The 21679-nt window shown below is 42.9% G+C and overlaps 1 protein-coding gene across 1 annotated transcript in view; it reads left to right on the top strand.

Moving 5' to 3' along the window:
• The window catches only part of BMERB1 (bMERB domain containing 1), a 94447-nt gene that overhangs the window by 53190 nt on the left and 19578 nt on the right, over nucleotides 1–21679 (top strand). The window contains exon 2 of the mRNA XM_020777593.3: nucleotides 12370–12493. Within this exon, the coding sequence (XP_020633252.3) occupies nucleotides 12370–12493 (124 nt within the window). The remainder of the gene's footprint in view (nucleotides 1–12369; nucleotides 12494–21679) is intronic.

Below are 21679 nucleotides of genomic sequence, written 5' to 3'. Positions count from 1 at the left end.
AAAAAACCTCTGACAACCCTGTAATAGTTGCAGCCATTCCACCTGTCCTGTCACTATCAAATTGTCTGGTAATTAAGGGGAAATTTTCCAAAGATGTTACCAAGTCACTTCTCCTGTGTGGTGGCTATATGACCTCCAAAATATCACATCATTAATAACTCTGCTCAGATCCTGCAAACATCAGCATGTTATATGCTGCCCCTTTTCCGAGCAATATTATCTTTTTCCAGTAAGTTCTGTTTAGGTCTTGCAAACTAATGACTTTAGTTTCTTTATTGAGACAATCCGTCTCATGCCAGGTTTTCCTGCTGTCCCTCTCCACTTTTCCTAGCAATATTGTCTTTTCTGGTCAGTCCTGTATTTTCATTATACGTGCATGGTCGTCTAACCTCACTTGTCTCATTTTTGCTCTAGCGAGAGCCAGGCCTGACTTGATTGAGCACCCACTTTTCTGGCCTTCTGGCTGGCTGTAGTATCCAGTAAGGCTCTCCTCCAACACCATGTTTCAAATCAGCTGATTTTTGTCCCTGTCCTTTCTTCGCTGCCTTTCTCTCACACAATGTGGATGAGTCTGACCTTGCTTTCCAGTGGCAACTCCCAGCTCTTCTCCCCCCTTTTTATATTTCAAACAGTGGGGGGGGGGGACATCTTTTGGAAAACATGCACACAATATGTTCGTAGAGCTTGTTTTCCTATATAGTTTTTATTCCTCAGGTTGTCTATCCAAGGAAGATGTTTGGGAATTGGAGCACAGCTTTCTAGTCTACATTCTGCGGAGTGGGCATGGCAATATTAATTTATCTGAGACGTGAGAGGGTGTTTATGTGTCTCCATTGTATGTGCTGCACCTTTGCTTCACCATTTTATTAAGTCCAGAACACCCCATTGAAAGACTTCGGCACTGAGGGGATTTCAGCTGTTTTTGCTTCTATTATTGTTTTTATTTGGGTTTAACAATCATAAGTGAGCTAGCTAGGAAGACGGCACGTAGATTAAATAAATGGTGTGGAATGGTACAAAATAATAAAATGAAATGTGATAGTGGGCAGATTTTAGTTGGAGAAGCATGCTGATGGTTGAGATTAACACTGGAAATAGTTATCCAAAAGGATAAGGGCTCCCTGGAGGTCTTAAGGCAGAGGTGAGGCAGTGAGCTGTGATGGATGGTCCAGCTGTGGATTTCCCACCTTGTACAGGGGGTTGGATTAGATCACCTACAAGGTACCCTCTGACTCTTCATTTCCTCTGAGAAAGTGGAAATACGCACTGGGGACAGCTCTTGACAGAGGCCAGAAGATAACAACCAAGGGCTGTTGGGTCATGGTGTTGCAGTTACGTACCCCTGTAGCAGCTAGATGTTTTCCTGATCTGCAAATGAGATTCCCAGGGTATATATAAATACTTATCAATGAAATTCCACCATCTTTAAAAACCCGAATTAAAAGTTCTGTGACAGGCTAGGAAGAAAATGAATGGTGGACCCCTTTATTGCTTGCTTGCATTATGTGCCAACTTTCATTTCATTTCCTCAGGGTGATGAAGAACATCAAAGATATTGCCCATAGCTCTCGGTTTTTGGTATGGTCCGGTGTGAGCTACTTTCCTGCAATCAGACAACATACAGGAAACAGTGAACTAGACCCTTTTGATTCACTGGCAAGGCTACTCTTTGTTGGAGCTGGGCTGGAGCGATTCCTGTGTGCATGGAAGGGCTGCTCCGAAGGACCTTGCTCCCAGTGAAGCAACCCTTCCAGCATGATCAGACATGATCCTATATTGCTATGACCCTTTGTCACCCGAGGAAGAATATGGTCTAGCCCTGTACGGTACATCCCATCCTCTTCCAGCCACCAGGTATCACTCACAATTTGGCTTCAACTGACTTTTTGTTTTAAGCTTGTGCACTATCTAAATTTCCTTACCACCTTTGTTGGTACAATGGTGCGCCGCTATACGCTTACCCCGCATGACGTCAAAATCGCTTAATGATGGCATTTTTGCTATCGCTATTGCGATCGCAAAACTATGGTACCTATGGGGGAAATTCGCATTACATTGATTAGGAGCCTGCTTTGCGAACTGTTTGTTCGCTATACGATAATTTTTCCAGTTCCACAAAATGGCTTCCCTCCCTTCTCAAAATGGCTGCTTTCTGGAGGGAAGCTTCGCATTATAGCGATTTTGAACAGCTGATCGGCGGTTCTCTATGGGCAACCTTTGCTGGATGATGAGGTATTTCCCCTATTGGAACGCATTGACCGGTTTTCAATGCATTCCAATGGTTTTTCCCCCGCTTGACGACAATATCACTTAACAGCGATTTTCCTGGAATGGATTATTGTCGTCAAGTGGGGCACCACTGTATAAAGATGGCCACGTCACTCCGTGCCTCCGCTCCTTTGAAGCCACAGGAACCAATTTACTTTGGAGAGGCAACAGGCAAATCTTGAGTTGTTCAGCCAGCCTTGTTCTCTACAGAGTCCCATCATTACAATCATTGACTCTGTATCTTGGCAAACAAGGTTAGGTGCAACAGACACATGCCTTTCCAACTAGGTCTTTTTGACCCAGTTTACAATCTTTATCTGGGGAGTTCGTCTAACTGCAGTCTTAGACAGGAACAGCCCTACCATTAGACCATCATCGTTTCAGTGCTTAGGGCTCTAAAGGCCCTGGGTTCCATTTTCAGAGACAGTCCAGGAATTAGCTGTATGACAAGCTTATTTTATTTACATTTATTTATTTAAAATATGTTTACCCCACCTTTCTCCTTAAAAGGACCCAAGGCAGCTTATAATTCTGGGCTACATCCTGTAGTGACGGGATTGGCCGCTGTGGGCTTTAGTAAATCTCTTCTCCTGTCAAATGTGGTCACATATCTGCTGCGTCGAGAGATGCCCAACAGCCAGGGACCCGAGTCCAAAGTATGAGGGTGAGTCTTGGATATCAAGGTCCAAGTCCCAGGCCTCGAGTCCCGGTCCCAAGTCTTGGGCAGAGGCTGGGAGCGGACCCGTGCAGGCGCCTGCCTTCCCTTCCCAGAGCAGGCCTTGCCTCTGTGCAGAAGTAGAAACAGTGGGCCTGGTTCCTGCCCTGGCCCCATCTGCTGCTGCTGCTGCCGCCGCCACCATTGCACGTCCTCAAGCCGTGGGGTCAGCTTCCCTTCCGAGAGCAAGGGTGGCTGCTTCTGGGCATGCTCAGAAGCAGCAGACCTGCTCCGGGAAGGGACATCAGGCCTGCGGCTTGCTTCTGAGGACGCGCGGTGGTGGCAGGAGCAGGGAAGGCATGGGAAGGGCAGCGGGGAGACGGGACAAGTGACTCAGAAGGAAGGGTTCCAAGTCACAAGTCAAGGGTGAGTCATTGGAGAAAAAACCCAAGTTGAGTTCAAGTAAAGCTGGTGGTGTGACTGAAGTGCAACTCAACAGCGAGCTGAAGTCATAAGTCCCCATCCCTGCCAACAACTTTATCCTCCCCGCCCACACGTGTGTGTTAATGAGAGCCGAGGACAACTTCAAAGGCTTATTGGAAGAACGAGGAACGAAGTAAAGTTTGGGTGCCGCACAACCCATTTAGCTGCTCCTTCCTCGGACTTTAGAGATGCCATCTGTTTGGCCCATTAGTCTGGCCCAGGTTCTAGACTTCCTTTATTTAAAAAGTAAGTCCCTGGGAAGGATCTGTTCTTGATCATCCCTGAGCTCAGAACACACAACAATGGGCTCAAGTTACCAGAAGCCAGATTTCAGTTGAATATCAATTGCTAGAGCAGTAGAGCAATGGAACCAGTTACCTCGAGAGGTGGTGAGTGTTCCAGCACTGGAGGCATTCAAGAGAAACTTAGAAAACCAGTTGGCAGATATCCTTTGATTTGTATTCATGCATTGATCATGCATTGATTTGTATTCATGCATTGATTCATGCATTGATTTGTATTCATGCATTGTGGGACTCAATGGCCTTATAGGCCCTTTTCAACTTCATGATTCTCTTATTCTATATTGTGACCAGATAAACTCATTGGAAAAGCCAATAATGCTGAAAAAAGTAAAAGTCAGTAAGAAGAGAGAACTAATCATGTGGGGGCTTGGCTCTGTACAGGAAGTCATGGTCCATGGTCTGCAAAACCTGAGCAGGCATATTAATGACAGGAGATTTAATTCACAGTGTCATCATAAGTGAGATTGATGTGATGGCACATAACAAAAACCATTCAAAACCTAGCTGGAGAAATTGCCCCTAGCAAATATGCACAGTGTGTGTGGGGGGGTAATGCAAGTTCAGGTTCATTAATGTTCTCAAGACCTGGCTATCTGGATGCTGCTCATCCAAAACAGACAGCACCAGACCATTCTCTCTCCGAGCATTTATTATTGTTGTTTAATATTAGGTGACTTTCTCCCACTGGGCGGCCTCTGGAAGTGTTGAATGGTAACTTCCATTCTAGCCAGTTTGCACAGTTTGAAAAAGCTTTCACATTAGCGTACACAGATATTTTTCTCCGTTCCATTTCTAATTCAGTCACTTCCAGTCCCTCTCTATCCACCTGTTTTCTTTTGCAATCCAAAATTTAAAGAAACATTTTTGAACTGGTCAACTTAAAGGGACATTTCCATTATCACTCTGCTTCTTCTTCTTCTTCTTTTTTGACAGCTCACAGTTTAGTAATGTTTTGTCTTTAGTGCTGCACGTTCCATAAAAATGTATTACAGTGGGGTCTTGACTTGAGAACTTAATCCGTATTGGAAGGCGGTTCTCAGGTCAAAAAGTTCTCAGGTCAAATCTGCATTTCCCATAGGAATGCATTGAAAACCATTTGATCCGTATCTGCTCTTTTCCGTCCATAGGAACTAATGGGAAGCTGCTATTCCGCCTTCGACCACTAGAGGGGGATATTTTGTTTCTTTTTTTCTTACGTCAAGAAAGGTTCAGGGAAGGCAAGGAAAATACAGTCCAGGCAGGACAGTACCAGGCAGTCCGAAGACTGTCTCCCAATCCACTCTCTAAACGCTGGGAGGAGTGAGGAAGCAGACAGGCACCCTTTTCACTGAAAGTTCACATTTTGCACTTTCCCTGCCTCCCACGTGGGTTTTTTAGTTCTTAACTCAAATCTAAGTATGTAAGTCAAGTCAATATTTTCCTATGAGAGCGGTTCTTAAGTCAAAATGTTCTTAACTCAAGCCGTTCTTAAGTCAAGACCCCACTGTATTTACATCAATATCCTACTCTTTTGCTATGTAAGTCCAGTTTTAGATTGGCACAAGACTTGGTGTAAATTGGTTTGACTTTACTTGCAGTCCCTCTTACTGTATGTAATAGCCTTAATTGATTTGAGTTTGTTGGTGTAATTATTTTTGCATTAGTGCCAGTGGCTTCCAGAGGAATTAACTTTCCCCTATAGTCCTCTACTTCACTGGTTCTTAACCTTGGGTTACTCAGGAGTTTTGGACTGCAACTCCCAGAAGCCTTCACCACCAGCTGTCCTGACTGGGTTTTCTGGGAGTTGCAGTTCAAAAGCATCCGAGTAACAAAGGTTAAGAACCACTGCTCTACTTGACTCCAGATAGTTCCTCTAATTGCAAACCAAGCAAACCCTCTGACAGCTTTAACTTTCAGTAATTGTGTTTTTTTTCCTATGGTACATGTGCTCAGCATGCAGAACATCTTCACTTCTCAGCCTCATCTGCACCAGGGCATTTGTCTCAGAGACAAATAAGTCAAACATGTGGCTTGGCTCAGAGCTTGGAATATCTACAAGATATCCTCCAGGAGAGCTGGGTTTAAGAACATCCAGATGGGGCTGGGCTGCAGGGTTTATCCTTCCTATTGATTTTGCTGATGAAGGAGGGTGATTGTGGCAGTCCAGATTACTCAGCTTTGAAAAAGAGAGCTGTCCCCCATGTGGTGTAGTGGATAGTGTAGATGTATGGATCAAGAGACCTGGGTTAGAATCCCCACCCAGGCATGGAAATACAATGGGGAAGAGGAAAGAACTGCTAAAACCACTGTCGCAAACACGGGTTCGAAAACACACGTGTAAGCTTGGACAGAGAGCAATCAGGAGTTTGCACATGCTAAAATGGGCTGAAGAGTCCAAATTCAGCCAGCCATGCTACAACACTCCTTCTCACAAGTCTGCCCACATAAGAACACCCTGGTACTCTCAGATATTATTGTGAAAAGGTCAAGTGGGCTTTGTAGTCCTTAGACTTAACTTGCACCACTGACAGGACTCTAAGTAAGCTAGGCCGAGGCAGCACTCTCAGATGACCCTATGACAAGTGTACTGTTCAGAAAACCAAATGAGTTTTGTAATCTTTATTTTATTAAAGAAAAAGCATGTTACTAAGTATCAAAGCCAAATTAAACCAAAACAAATAAACTAGCATTGTGCTGTTTAGTTACAAAGATGTAGTGAGGCAAAGAAAACCTGAAAAATATAAAAGAGTTCCAAAACCTTATTAAAAATACAAAAAGACATTAAAAAGAATCAAAACAGTTCCAGTCCAGGAAATCATTAGTAAAACAAAATAATCCAAGTAGGTTATAAAAAGGCTATAGTCCTCAGTGATCCTATAGAATAAAAACCCCTAAACAAAAGTAAAAACCCCTTATATGTCCCATAGTCCTTAGAAAAGAAAAATCCAGTGAATATACCATAGTCCTTACAAAATTACAAGAGCATAGTCCATATGGAGTATTCCAAGAAAAGAAGTCCATAAAGAATATTCCATAGAACAGTCCATAGAAAATAGTCCATGCACAGTCCTTAGGAAAAATCCCATAAGTCCAAAAGTAATCCAGCAAAGCATAGAAACCAGTCCATGTAGGTAGGCCACCAGTCCCAAATGGCTGAAGAGTAGGTCACGAATGACTGAAAGGTCGGTCTTGGAAAGACAATGTCCATAGGCAAAAAGTTCCTTTTTCAAGAGTAACTGGCAAGGGCTTAATGCACCTTCCCACGATGTCATCCAATCAGAGTTCGTTACTAGGCAAACAGTTCTGTTGCACCACATGACTTCTTTCTCATACACACCAGATGTTATTTGGGTTACGGTGGTTTCTCAAAGAGTCACAACAATTCCCATCTATCTAATCACACAGAGTCCTTTCTCAGGCTCTCAGAATAACATTCTCTCGGCTCGCCTGGAAAACACTTGTCAGCATAGCAAAGATACTTTATACAAAGAAACAAGATGGAACCTCTCTGGCTTATTTCTTAATTACAAAACCCATATGCCTTAAAAGATTTTAACCCAAAAACCCATCTCATCACAACCACGTCTTTTGTATCTCACTTACTTTGAAAGCTCTGTCAGTCAGCTCCAACTTGGTTGCACACAGCACACACAAACAGACACACAGACATTAAAATAGGACACATAGCCACCCCAGCCAATATACAGTGGTGCCCCGCATAGCGATGATAATCCATTCCGGATAAATCGTCACTATCTGGAATCATGGCTATACGGAACGAAAAACCCCATACGAACGCATTAAACCCTGTTTAATGCATTCCTATGGGGGATAAACTCACCACTAAGCGGAAATCTTCCATACGGCCGCCATTTTCGCCGCCTCGGTAAGCGAGGAAATTGCGCGAAAATGCTGCAGGTGGTCATTTTTTTCTTCTGCCGGCCATTTTGGAACCGCCAATCAGCTGTTTACTAAACATAGCAATGCGAACTTTAGCCATTCTAAACATCGCAATGCGATCGCTTTTGCGATTGCAAAATCCGCATCACTATGCAGATTCATCGTTAAATGGGGCGCTCGCTATGCGGGGCACCACGTACTGCAAGCAAGCATCACGGAAATACCCATAAACCTACCCTGATGACCAGGGCTACTCCATGCCCCTGGAAGAAACAAGTTATAAGCAACATACGTACTCGCAGCTAGTTACTTTCTGGATCCTGAGGGCATAATGTAGTTCTGTTTTAAAAGTGACAACATGAACAGGAGTAAAGTTACTCCCCTGATGTAATTACTAATCTATGAAGAATTTAACAATTTACCTTTCAGTGGCATTTTAAAGTATTTTGAGAGGTATTTTGATAGTGTTTTAAAAAGTGTTATGCCTTAAAAAACTCCTTACAGAAAGTTTAGAAAAAGATTAATGAATTCTGTAGCAAGTAAAATGTTGGCTGAAATTCTATTGTGTTTTTCTTGTAATAAAATCTGCATAAATTTTGGCAGCAGCTTGCCATAGGTTTGGATGCCGGCACAGGCATTTTCTATGTGGGCAAGTAGAGTAATGAGATTTTGAATTGCAATGTGTTGATGAAACTGAGTTGTTTTCTGAACGCTAATGATTTCACAACTACATTTCCAAGCTCAGCTCCTGTGTCACCAGTACTCTTACATCTGTTCCTTCCATTGGAGCAAGGTCAGAGCTTCTGTCCATTAAAAACTTTTAGCTCCCCCTCCCCCATTCGCTCTGCTGTAGCTCCAGATGTGGGTTTCAGCACCAGAGATTCTCTTCTTCTTTTTATTCATACCCAAGAGGGAGGTGTCAAGAAGCTCTTGTTGTTGTTTAGTCGTTTAGGCATGTCTGACTCTTCGTGACCCCATGGACCAGAGCATGCCAGGCCCGCCTCTCTTCCACTGCCTCCCGGAGTTGTGTCAAATTCATGTTGGTCGCTTCGATGACCCTGTCCAGCCATCTCGTCCTCTGTCATCCCCTTCTCCTCTTGCCTTCACACTTTCCCAACATCAAAGTCTTTTCCAGGGAGTCTTCTCTTCTCATGAGATGGACAAAGTATTGGAGCCTCAGCTTCAGGATCTGTCCTTCCAGTGAGCACTCAGGGTTGATATCCTTGAGAATGGATAGGTTTGATCTTGCAGTCCAGGGGACTCTCAAGAGGCTCCTCCAGCACCACAATTCAAAAGCATCAATTCTTCGGCGGTCAGCCTTCTTTAAGGTCCAGCTCTCACTTCCGTACATCACTACAGGAAAAACCATAGCTTTGACTATGTGGACCTTTATCGGTAAAGTGATGTTTCTGCTTTTTAAGATGCTGTCTAGGTTTCTCATCACTTTTCTCCCAAGAAGCAGGTGTCTTTTAATTTCGTGGCTGCTGTCACTATCTGCAGTGATCATAGAGCCCAAGAAAGTAAAATCTATCACTGCCTCCATATCTTCCCCTTCTATTTGCCAGGAGGTGATGGGGCCAGTGGCCATGATCTTAGTTTTTTTATGGTGAACATCAAACCAGTTTTTGCACTCTCCTCTTTCACCCTCATTAAGAGGTTCTTTAATTCCTCCTCACTTTCTGCCATCAGAGTGGTATCATCTGTATATCGAAGGTTGTTGATATTTCTTCCAGCAATCTTAATTCCGGCTTGTGATTCCTCCAGTCCAGCCTTTTGCACAATGTATTCTGCATATAAGTCAAATAAACAGGGAGACAATATACAGCCTTGTCATACTCTTTTCCCAATTTTGAACCAATCAGTAGTTCCATATCCAGTTCTAACTGTTGCTGCCTGTACCACATATAGATTTCTCAGCAGATGAAAAAGGTGGCCAGGCACTCCCGTTTCTTTAAGAACTTGCCATAGTTTGCTGTCGTCTACACAGTTAAAGGCTTTTGCGTAGTCAATGAAGCAGAAGTAGATGTTTTTCTGGAACTCTCTGCCTTTCTCCATAATCCACCGCATGTTAGCAATTTGGTCTCAAGTTCCTCTGCCCCTTCAAAATCCGACTTTCACTTCTGGGAGTTCTCGGTCCACATACTGCTGAAGCCTACCTTGGAGGATTTTGAGCATAACCTTGCTAGCGTGGGAAATGAGTGCAATTGTACAGTAGTTGGAGCATTCTTTGGCACTGCCCTTCTTTGGGATTGGGATGTAGACTGATGTTTTCCAGTCCTCTGGCCACTGTTGAGTTTTCCAAACTTGCTGGCATATTGAGTGTCATCTTTTAAGATTTTAAATAGCTCCACTGGAATGCCATCAGCTCCACTGGCCTTGTTGTTAGACATGCTTTCTAAGGCCCACTTGACTTCTCCAGGATATCTGGCTCAAGGTTAGCAACCACAGTATCTGGGTTATCTGGGACATCCAGATCTTTCTGGTATGATTTCTCTGTGTATTCTTGCCACCTCTTCTTGATGTCTTCTGCCTCTGTTAGATCCCTATCATTTTTGTGCTTTATCATGTCCATCTTTGCACAAAGTGTTCCTGTAATATCTCCAGTTTTCTTGAACAGATCTCTGGTTTTTCCCTTTCTATTATTTTCCTCTATTTCTTTGCACTGTTAATTTAAGTAGGCCCTCTTGTCTCTCCTTGCTATTCTTTGGAAGTCAGCATTCAGTGTTCTGTAACTTTCCCTATCTCCCTCGCATTTTGTTTCCCTTCTCTTCTCTGCTATTTGTAAGCCTCATTGGACAGCCACTTTGCTTTCTTGCATTTCCTTTGCTTTGGGATGGTTTTTGTTGCTGCCTCCTGTACAGTGTTACAGGCCTCCATCCATAGTTCTTCAGGCACTCTGTCGACCAAATCTAGTTCCTTAAATCTGTTCTTCACTTCCACTGTGTATTCATAAGGGATTTGGTTTAGATTATACCTGACTAGCCCAGTGGTTTTTCCTACTTTCTTCAGTTTAAGCTTGAATTTTGCTATAAGAAGCTGATGATCAGAGCTACAATCAGCCCCAGGTCTTGTTTTTGCTGACTGTATAGAGCTTCTCCATCTTTGGCTGCAGAGAACATAATCAATCTGATTTCGGTATTGCCCATCTGGTGATGTCCATGTGTAGAGTCACCTCTTGTGTTGTTGGAAAAGAGTGTTTGTGATGACTAGCTTGTTCTCTTGACAAAACTGTATTAACCTTTGCCCTGTTTTTTTTTTGAACTCCAAAACTCCTTTTATCTCTTGACTCCCTACTTTAGCATTCCAGTCCCCTATAAATGACATCTTTATTTGGTGTCAGTTCTAAAAGAGTGTTGTAAGTCTTCATAGAATTGGTCAGTTTCAGCCTCTTCAGCATTGGTGGTTGGTGCATAAACTTGGATGACTGTAATGCTGAAAGGTCATCGTATTGATATCATTCCATCATTTTTGAGATTGTATCCCAGTACAGTTTTTCCCACTCATTTGTTGACTATGAGGACTACTCCATTTCTTCTACGGGATTCTTACACACAATAGTAGATATGATAATCGTCTGAATTGAATTCACCCATTCCCATCCATTTTTGTTCACTGATGCCAAGGATGTCAATGTTTATTCTTGCCATCCCCTGTTTGACCACCCCCAGCTTCCCAAGGTTCATAGATCTTACATTCCAGGTTCCTATGCAGTATTTTTCTTTGCAACATCGGACTTTCCTTTCACTTCTGGGCACGTCCACAGCTGAGCGTCCTTTCGGCTTTGGCCCAGTCACTTCATTAACTCTGGAGCTACTTGTACTTGTCCTCTTCAGTAGCATGTTGGACTCCTTCCGACCTGAGGGGCCCATCTTCCAGCGTCATATCTTTTAGCCTTTTGTTTCTGTCCATGGAGTTTTCTTGGCCAACATACTGGAGTGGCTTGCCTGTTCCTGCTCCAGGTGGATCGTGTTTTGTCAGAACTCTCCACAATGACCTGTCCGTCTTGGGTGTCCCTGCACGGCATAGCCCATAGCTTCTCTAAGTTACTCAAGTCCCTTCACCATGACAAGGCAGCAATCCTAGAAGCTCTAGACTACACTAAAGGACTATGCAAGCAAGCAGGGGTGGGGAAACTGTTCAAGGTTAAGGGAGGCTAAAGAGGAGGTAGGGGGTTCCAAGTATCTGTAGCAGGCATGGGGTGGTTGACGGTAGAAGTGGCGGTAGGGATGGAATGGGCTCTGTATGAAGGAGACAGAGCTGATGGGCTGGCTGGAACCTTGAAGACAGATACAGTCTTCAGTAACATTTTGTTGTAGGTCCCTCATATTAGATAATATTCAGCCTGTTTGTAAAATGATACTGAACTGGAGGAGTTATTTTCCCCTAATTAAAGCTCTGAACATATTCAGGCTCCACTTTGGAGGTAGATTACTTCTCCGTGGCCCTTGGTGAATTGCCTTACTTTCTTTAACAGATTCTTAAGCCAGTCTAGCTAACCTCGAGCAGTCTCGATAGCTCAGTGGTTTAGGTCTCTGGCTGCAGAGCCAGAGGTTGGCAGTTTGATTCTCCACTGTGCCTCCTTGTGAGCAGAACCAGCCCGTGTGGCCTTGGGCAAGCTGCACCATCCGGGTGAAGTGGGGGGGGGGAGATGACAGAAGAAGGAAATGGTAAACCACTTCTGAGTATTCTCTGTCTGGAAAAGTCCAAATTGACTTGACAGCCCATGATTGTTGTTCTTATCAGTTAACCCCATTCTCTGTTTGTTTTAAATCTGTATAGACCAGCTTGACATCATTTCAATGGCTGAAACAACCATGATGCCTGAGGAGATTGAACTAGAGATGGCCAAGATCCAAAGACTTCGGGAAGTCTTAGTCAGAAGAGAATCAGAACTAAGGTTTATGTAAGTACATCGACCCTCCTGGAAAACAAATGAGCTGGCCATACTGTCGGACAGGAGGCAGAGCCATAACAAGGGCAGGATTCCTGGAGCTTTGACTTGGGGTGCCAGAATTTAGAGGGTGGAGATATTTGCTGCTTGGAAAGACATCAACCTGGAGCATCTGCTCCTTCCACGCTGAAAAAGAGGCAAAAGAGGCACATCGTCTAACAGAAGCCTAGTGGGTCTTGTACACTTGGACCCAGGCATTCCTTCCCACCCTTCCATTATCCCCCAGGTGTGCTAATTTCACATGAACCAAGCATAACCAGTAGGGTAGCAGAGGTCGAACAAACAGGAGCATTTGCTGCGTGTGGCAGTAGTGGGGGTGGATGGGAATGGTGGCAAGGGGCTGGAGGACTACACCATGGGGTCACACAGCCTGCCTTACACCTTTCATGCTAGCTTGTGGCCATCAAGTTTAGTGGGAGATGCTGTGCCAGCACCTGCAGTTAAGAAAGATTCAACTGCCACGGAGGTTGGCTTTTGCACGTGGCAGATGTCAAAGGGCCATCTTGTCCTTTGCTGCAGGCTGGAAAATTCCTTGGGCCGTTCTCACCATTGCTTGTTATTTCTCTCATCAGTATCTCATTTTCCCACTGCAAAGCAGTGCTCAGGGTGACTTACCATCTTCGTAAAACAATAAAAAACAAGTCAAACAAAATGTAATCATAAAATAATTAAAATCAAACAAAGCCAAGCTACCACAAGGAACTGTGTGACACCGTGGTTAAACTGGTGTATTGCAGTCAAGACTCTGCTCATGACATGATTTTGATCCTGACAGGCTCAGGTAGCTGGCAGGAGGCTGGCTCGGCTTTCCATCCTTGTGAGTTTGGTAAAATGAATACCTAGGTCCTCCCACTGAACTAGGCCTGTTCCTGCTTAGAAATCCAATAGTGTCACATGAAATGGGTACATTCAGGGTGGAGTCCTTGAGGATTCAAGGAAATCGAGTCCAAAAAGAAAACAAAACAAAAACAAAACAAAAATAAAACAATTCTGAGCTTTGCTGGATTGCACCATTCAATCTCTTTCTCCATCCATTTTCTTCATGGACATTCTAGATGGGCCAAAGGTCTAGCTGGATATAAAGGCTGCTCCTTGTGATGATGACTGGGGAATGATCATGAACATTTCAAGCTGGAGCTGATTTATTACCCTATGGATGGGAAACTGTTGAAATGGAGGGCCTTGTCAGCACACTCATTAAAAATGTTATAACATGGATGATGATTGTGCAGTTGCTCCTGACTATTAAGTCAGGAGCAACTGCACAATCATCATCCATGAAGGGGATTAAGAATGGCATATGTGGTACTGTATAATCAAGCCAATACAAAGCTATCAAACTCCATGTAGACAAAATGAGTCAAGTTAAATCTTCCACCTTGAAACACTGCATTTCCCTTGATATTTTTTGTATTCCCAACACCACCAAGGATTTGCAGTAAATTTTTCACCCTCTGAACAGGTGCAGTGGGAGCCATCTGTCTACCTTTCTTCATTGATTTTTTTCTCTCTCCCTCAGTTAATTTGTCCCATGTTTCCAGTTTGCCATTTTAATTTCCCCAACATTCACACCTCCGGCTCTGCTTCATGGTGTTTATCACTGATCACGCAATGAATGAAGCCAGCTTAAAATGGGACATCTGATGCAAATGCCCCTGATTGGAGAGTATGTGAACAAAACTCACCCTTTCAAAAATGGTTTTGTCTCCATTTCTGATAATTCATCATCCCTGTAATAAGGGTACACTCATCAGCTGCAATCCAATTTATACCTGCCTGGGAGCTACCCTCATTTCATGCGTTGAGTTTTGCTTCTGAGGACAAATATGCAGATTGTAATGTCAGTTGTTCAATCTGGCCTTAACACCTCAGCAGCAGTAGCCCTAACCCTATTTGTTAGGAAGAAGTCTCACTGAATAAATAGGGACTTGTTCTAATATATAGGAATATTTATGAACATAACGTACAGATCTCAAATCCAAATTTTGTGAGATCTTCTCCCCCTCTCCTTTATTTTTCCCTTGATGAGGATGATAAACTCCAGGGGTCTTGCTAACAAAATATATAAAAGTTTAAAAGGTCAAAAACAATGTATAATATAAAACACCATCTTCCAAGAATAAATTATCAAGATTATCCATTGACCAAAGGTCTATCTTTAAAAATTGGTCAGTGACATTTTCATCAAATGCCTGAATCTCTTTAGAAAATTAAGTCTTAGAGTAATCAGGCAGAACATTTTGGAGTATGCTCATTGCTGACCTTTCCATTAAGGGAAATTAAAAAATTCATAATGATTCAGGACTCTTCCGGAGCCGATGGTTTATAGGGATTCAGTAACACACACCTTCATTGTTGCAAAAGACTTCAGATCATGAAAATATGGAAATATACCAGAAATAATGTAGGAAGCTATTGTACACGAGGTCTCTTTCTCTCCACCTTGGCCTGTATTATCTGTTCTGTGGTGGGCAGATTATGGCCCACTTGATGTTCCTGCAGTGCACCTGCCATTATCTGTTGCCTGGGTAACCCACAGTAGTAAATGCTGGGATCCTGACTGTGAGCAAAGCAAGTCTCCTAGAAGACCGTTTGCCACGGGACAGAGAGGATTCTGAGTGAGTGTGCTCCTAAAACAGGCAAAACGGGTCCATAGGTTTTACCCAAGCAGCATCACTTCCCCTCATCCACCAAGTCTGACCCAATTTCCATTGAGAACCAAGATATAAACATGAGCTCTAGGAATATTAAACCCTCCTAGCACTCAGGAATATATTGGACCCAAGGTAGCAATACTTTTCCGTGGCCTTTATAAAGAATAACCAATTAAGTAAGTCAATTTGAGTAATTGTAGCATTTGTTCTATTCAAGAAGCCAAACTCCAGATATTAAGAATATTTTGTTTTATTAGAAAAATAAAGATCTGAAAGAATAAAGTTTATGCAAAAGCGAGGCACATATATACATTTCCATCTTACCCAGTTAGACAAGTAACTGGTTTCCTGCTATAAAAAAGAAAAATAACAAACTTACTAGCTAAAGAATAGGAAAGACAAGCTTCCCCTCTAACTAAGCAAAAATCTACATCTTAGAATAATACTGTGAATATCATAGTCCATAGTCCAATCAAAAACATACCAATCTTCTGGAAAATCCAAACTTCATCAGTCCATTTTAAAAAGTTCACTGTTATAATCCATTAAACGGAAAAAGTCCCTCTTCTCCGTCCTCCATGTTCTCTCTTGCTCTCTCTGCTGGAATTCACTCCCTCCTTCTTCTTCATAGCTAACAACCAATCAGGAGTAAGAAAAAAAGTAACTTGTCCCGCCCAAGATTCTCATGAGAACTCCAGGTGTTATTATGATCTGGTGGAATGTTATGTCTCTGCTCATCTCCCTTACTAGGCCTCTGTTACTAAGGCAACCAGATAATGGTTTAGCCTCGGCCAGTTTCTGTGAGTCAAAACTGCCTTTGGAATTTTCCACTCTCGAGCACACAGAGACTAAAATGGATTCTTTTAGGCTAATTCCACAACTACAAATCCCATCAGTAAATCACTTTCTAGCTTTCATAACCAATTTCATCACACTGACCATTTAAAAATAATGCATGAGATCCTTCCAGTCAAAGATCCCCTGCTATGCCATTTAATGTGGATCTGCATCATTGCTTGATTTCAAGACCGGTTGCTGTTAAGCAAGGCAAGCAGCGCAGGCTGGATGGATGGCAGCAGTGACAGCTTCCCAGGCTGTTCTTCCTGGCTGAAACTATCATTCCTCTCTCCCAGAGGACAGAGCTCAATAACCCACACAGTTCTCTAAAATTATTCTGCTCCCCTCAGATTTGATGAAGGACATTGTCTCATCACAAGTGATGGAGTAAGGCTAGGCCACCAGTCCAGTTAGCCTCTTGACATGAAATGCATGATGGAGTAGATGTATCTGGTTGTTATCAAGATAAGTTCCTTAATAGTGCCACCTCGGAGCTGTCAAATTTTTCTCAGGTTGTCCCATCCAGAATGGGAGGAAAGGAAAGTGCTCAAATAGGGCAGGCGGATATCCTTCGGAGGCTTGCTCAGCACCATCGGAGGACTGGTGGGGGTCCCCCACAACTGCGATCGCTGCTTTCAGAGGTGCCCCGGCAGTCCTCCGATGGTGCTGGGGAAGTCTTCAGAGGCTTTGGAAGCCGGCGATCGTGGTTGCACGGGACCCCTGCCAGTCCTCTGATGGTGCTTGGCAAGCCTCTAAAGGCTTCCCCTGCACCATCGGAGGACTGGCGGAGGTCCCCTGCAACCGCGATCTCCAGCTTTCCCCCACCAGTCCTCCGATGATGCTTCCCCAGCTCCCTACCTGGTAAGTGACTTTTTCAGAATTTTTTGGCCCATAGGAATGCATTAATTAAATTTCAATGCAGTCCTATTGGAAAAGTACCTCACAAAACGAAAATATCTTTGTATTGCAGGGCACCTAAAAACTCGCAAGAGGTTTTCGTCTTGTGAGTTTTTCGTTGTCTGAGGCATTCATCTTGCGGGGTACCACTGTTCTTTCTTTAAATAGTACAATGGTTAAAAGACACATTCTTAAACTTGAAGTTACATTAACAATAGGTGTCAACTTTTCTATGCCAGAACCAGCTCTCTCTGCTACAAAGTAAATTATGTTACATACCGTAGCACAGTGGTCCCCAACCTTGGGCCTACACATGTTCTTGGACTTCAACTCCCAGAAATCCTGGCCAGCAGAGGTGGTGGTGAAGGCTTCTGGGAGTTGTAGTCCAAGAATATCTGGAGGCCCAAGGTTGGGGACCACTGCCGTAGCACACTCTGAAACCTGGTCTGCTTGATACAGTTTAACACCCTCTTGTTATCTCTCTCTGAGAATGCGCAAAAATAAGTAGGGAAGAGAGTTAAGTAGGTGGGGTGAAGTCAAAAAATATATCAGCAGTACCTGTGTTCTGCTTTTTAATTGTTTAAAATATCATTTTTGCAACATAGCAAAAAAGTGTAAAATAAAAATAAAAATAGAAAGCATGAGGGCAAAAAGATAGAGAACAGGGAAAGCTGGAAAGAGAGCAATAGGAGAGAGAGAGAAAATACTGATTGTTCCTGTATTCTGCTTTTCAAAAAATGTTGTTGCATTTGCACCATAGGAGAAAAGCAAAAAGTTAAAACAAAAATTGAAATTGAAATCAGAAAGGATGGTGGTGAAAACATGAACGTTTGAGAAGGGAGGGCATATAAAAGAAGGCAGGTAGGAAAGAAAGAAACAATGGAGCAGAAAGTGAGGAGGAATTAAAGAACCTCTTAATGAGGGTGAAAGAGGAGAGCACAAAACATGGGCTGAAGCTCAGCATCAAAAAAACTAAGATCATGGCCACTGGTCCCATCACCTCCTGGCAAATAGAAGGGGAAGATATGGAGGCAGTGACAGATATTACTTTCTTGGGCTCCATGATCACTGCAGATGGTGACAGCAGCCATGAAATTAAAAGATGCTGGCTTCTTGGGAGGAAAGCAATGACAAACCTAGACAGCATCTTAAAAAGCAGAGACATCACCTTGCCAACAAAGGTCCGCATAGTCAAAGCTATGGTTTTTCCAGTAGCGATGTATGGAAGTGAGAGCTGGACCATAAAGAAGGCTGATGGCCGAAGAATTTATGCTTTTGAATTGTGGTGCTGGAGGAGATACTTGAGAGTCCCCTGGACTGCAAGGAGATCAAACCTATCCGTTCTGAAGGAAATCAATCCTGAGTGCTCCCTGGAAGGACAGATCCGGAAGCTGAGGCTCCAATACTTTGGCCATCTCATGAGAAGAGAAGACTCCCTGGAGAAGACCCTGATGTTGGGAAAGTGTGAAGGCAGGGGGAGAAGGGGACAACAGAGGACAAGATGGCTGGACAGGGTCATCGAAACAACCAGCATGAATTTGACCAAACTCCGGGAGGCAGTGGAAGACAGGAGGGCCTGGTGTGCTCTGGTCCATGGGGTCACGAGGAGTCAGACACAACTTAACAACTAAACAACAACAAAAGAAAGATTTTATTGGGTGGGAGGAAGTATGGCAGTGTGACCAGCATCTACCTAGGCTTGCCACTTTTTAAAATAACCTGCCTTTAAAGGGCTTGACTTCAGCCATAAACACACTAATCCAAGTAGTTAAAGAATGAAGAAAAAATGATGTGTTCTTTTTTTCACAAACTAACAACTTGCCTCCCAATGTTGTGGGTGCCCCAATTGCTGGAGGTTTTCAAGAAAAGATTGGACAGCCGTCCGTCCGGGATGGTAGGAGGTCTCCTGCCTTGGGCAGAGGGTTGGACTAGAAGATCTCTAAGGTCCCTTCCAACCCTACGGCGATTCTATGATGATGAACTGGTGAAGAAAACAGTTCAGCATAAGCTTTTCTTACGTTACAGTCCAACTGACAAAGTACACAACCTTCCTCTTTGAATACAAATCGACTTATCAGCTCTTCCTGGCTTTCCTGGATAGGCTTGCCTCCTGCATTCCCCCCCCCCCCCGCGAATCACATTATTTCTCTTGTTACCAAGCAGAATTAGCTAGGGTTCCATCACAGGTGGAGGTAATTCTGAATACTACCAGGGGCAGCTAGTACATAAAAATGTAACAGACTGAGGGATGTCAGCCTTCCTTGGTGCCATCAGAAAATGCCCATATCAATACTACATCACTTGGTAGAACCAGAGCGTGTAAATATGTATGTTATATATTTTTAAATGTTTATTATACAACAAATAATACAACATTTTAAGGACTACATATGTAATAGCAAGCAAACCAACAACAACATATGGAAAGACAATAATGGAGATAATAAAATGAAGCAAGAAGAGACCAATTGATCAATTAAACAAACTTTGTCAGAAGTCTACATGAGTACATGGAGGGACTGGCTGATAAAGTCAGCGTGCCATATTTCATAAAATCAGACAAGTTGTTCCCTTGTCTAATTGAATGCACCTTTTCAGTTAATTGGTCCATTAGCTTGCCAGATATACCAAGTTGCCAATAATAGGCTTTTTAATATTGTCTTTTTAATATTGTGAACCATATTGGGTCCATTTATCAGGAGAAAAGCACCCTATAAATAAAACAAATAAGGCATCTGGGCTTATGGATCTTAACATCTTAGTTTAGGGTCTGATGAGGTCACTAAAGCAAGGATTTCAATTGTGTAAGCAAATAAAATTGGCAATAGGGAGCAACTATGTTCTGTACCCTTGTTTACTTCAATTGGTATTGAATCCAGGTCACTTGATCTTCCAATTATTTCATGACGGGAATATAAAATTCTTAGGACATTAAGCAAGGCTTCTCCCAGCCCTATCCTCTCACAAAAATTAAACAGGAATTTCCATTCAACCTTGCCACAAACCTTGCTAGAGTCATATGATGCAAAAACAAATTGATGGAAGGGTTTAATAATAATAATAATAATAATAATAATAATAATAATAATAATAATAATAATAATAATAATAATAATAATAATTAGATTTCAGGTTGCCTGGTTTCAGGCCACTGACTGGAATTTTGGGGGACTGCTCTGCTTTTCTGGGTTTCTAAGCAGGAGGAGAAACGTCACCGTGTACATGGCACTGAAGGATAAGAAATCTGATTTTTTGGGGGGGAATGGGGCTTTAAACCAAGGGCAAACAACTTCCAGAGATCTGGGAAGTGTATATAACCACCACAGAACTTGGAGGGCTGCAACCAGTCTGGCAGTCTCCCCCAAATTTGTAATGGTTTTCAAACTTAGAAAAGTCCCATAGATGGGCACGAAGAATAATTTCACCATGTTGGGGATAGGTGTGGCTTGCTCTTGAGCATGATCTTGGTTTTGGCAAACTCTCCCATCAGCCTAAACTGGCTGAATTGGGAGGAAAGCTGGCAAGAATTCCTCTGTAACCTGAGGAGGCATGGGGGATATTGAGAACATTTTTATTTAAATTAAAGTGGGCAAAGGTTTTGAGGAGCATAGTTGAGTGCCAGGGTATGTGTGTCATGTGCACAAGCTATGCTTTGCCTGTCACTGATTTAAACCCTAGGCATCCATTTTCAGCCAGCATGAAGGCATCTCTGTGTCATGCTTGTGCAAGAGTTGGCACACCAAAAATGTGGATGTGAAGGGTGGGAAGGGACCAGGGAAAGATAACAGTGAATGCATTTACAAGGGACCAGTTTTGTGTTGAAAAAGATGACCAATCCCAGTCAAACAGACCAAATTGGCTCAAAACCACCGCCTCACAGGTTTAGCTCCAAGTAAAAACTTTATTAAAACAATAAAAGATCAAGCTTTTGAAAGGAAAACACATCTTGTCATCTTACAAGTATTACAAACAGCATACTAACTACATTGCGTTCGGTGATATACACTCAGTGATTTCAACACAAAACATTCCAGGTTTGCTTAATCAATTTTCTGCTGTTTTGATGAGATCAATTATAGGGAGCCACAAATCACCAAGTCTTTTTTTTTTTTTTTGCCCTTCCTCCTAGTTCACACTATATTATTTCTCACGCCTGTCTCTGAAGGTTTCCTTACCAGCCTCAAATTCCAAGAGTGTGACTGAAACAGCTTTTTTGTTCCATTAAAGCAGCTACGATGCCCGGTTTCCCAGCCGTGTTTTGCTAATGCTGACCCAATCTAAGATAGTGCTGATGTTCTTTGCATCAGATTTCAATGCTTCTCCCTGTCTGTCCTACGTACATCAAAACACATGAATAGCGGGGACCCCCAAACCCCAAAACTCCTTGACAGGCTGCATACACTGGCTGATTGTTTTAAAGGGTCTAAAAACAATTTTAATTGTAACCTTCTTTGACAGTCTTTCAAGGCAATTTGCTACCATGCTGCCATCGGGCAAAATAGCAACATCTCTGATCAAGTCATCCTCCTTGCCTTTCAGTTTCTCCTCCCTCCCACCTTGGTGCACTGTGGAAACATATTTCAGGTTGTATCCATTCAACTGAAATGTTTGCCTCAAAAACCCCAATTCTTTTTCTTTATGATCTTGATCCGATACGGTTCTTGCTCTGTGTATCAGCATATACACCACTGAACGTTTTTGTGCTGGATAATAATGACTAGCACTGCTCAAATAGAGATTTGTATGAGTT

Source organism: Pogona vitticeps, chromosome 13 (genome assembly GCF_051106095.1).
Source record: "Pogona vitticeps strain Pit_001003342236 chromosome 13, PviZW2.1, whole genome shotgun sequence".
Lineage (NCBI taxonomy): Eukaryota > Metazoa > Chordata > Lepidosauria > Squamata > Agamidae > Pogona > Pogona vitticeps.
Note: the sequence above shows the minus strand (reverse complement) of the source record. Positions and strands in the feature narration are given on the sequence as shown.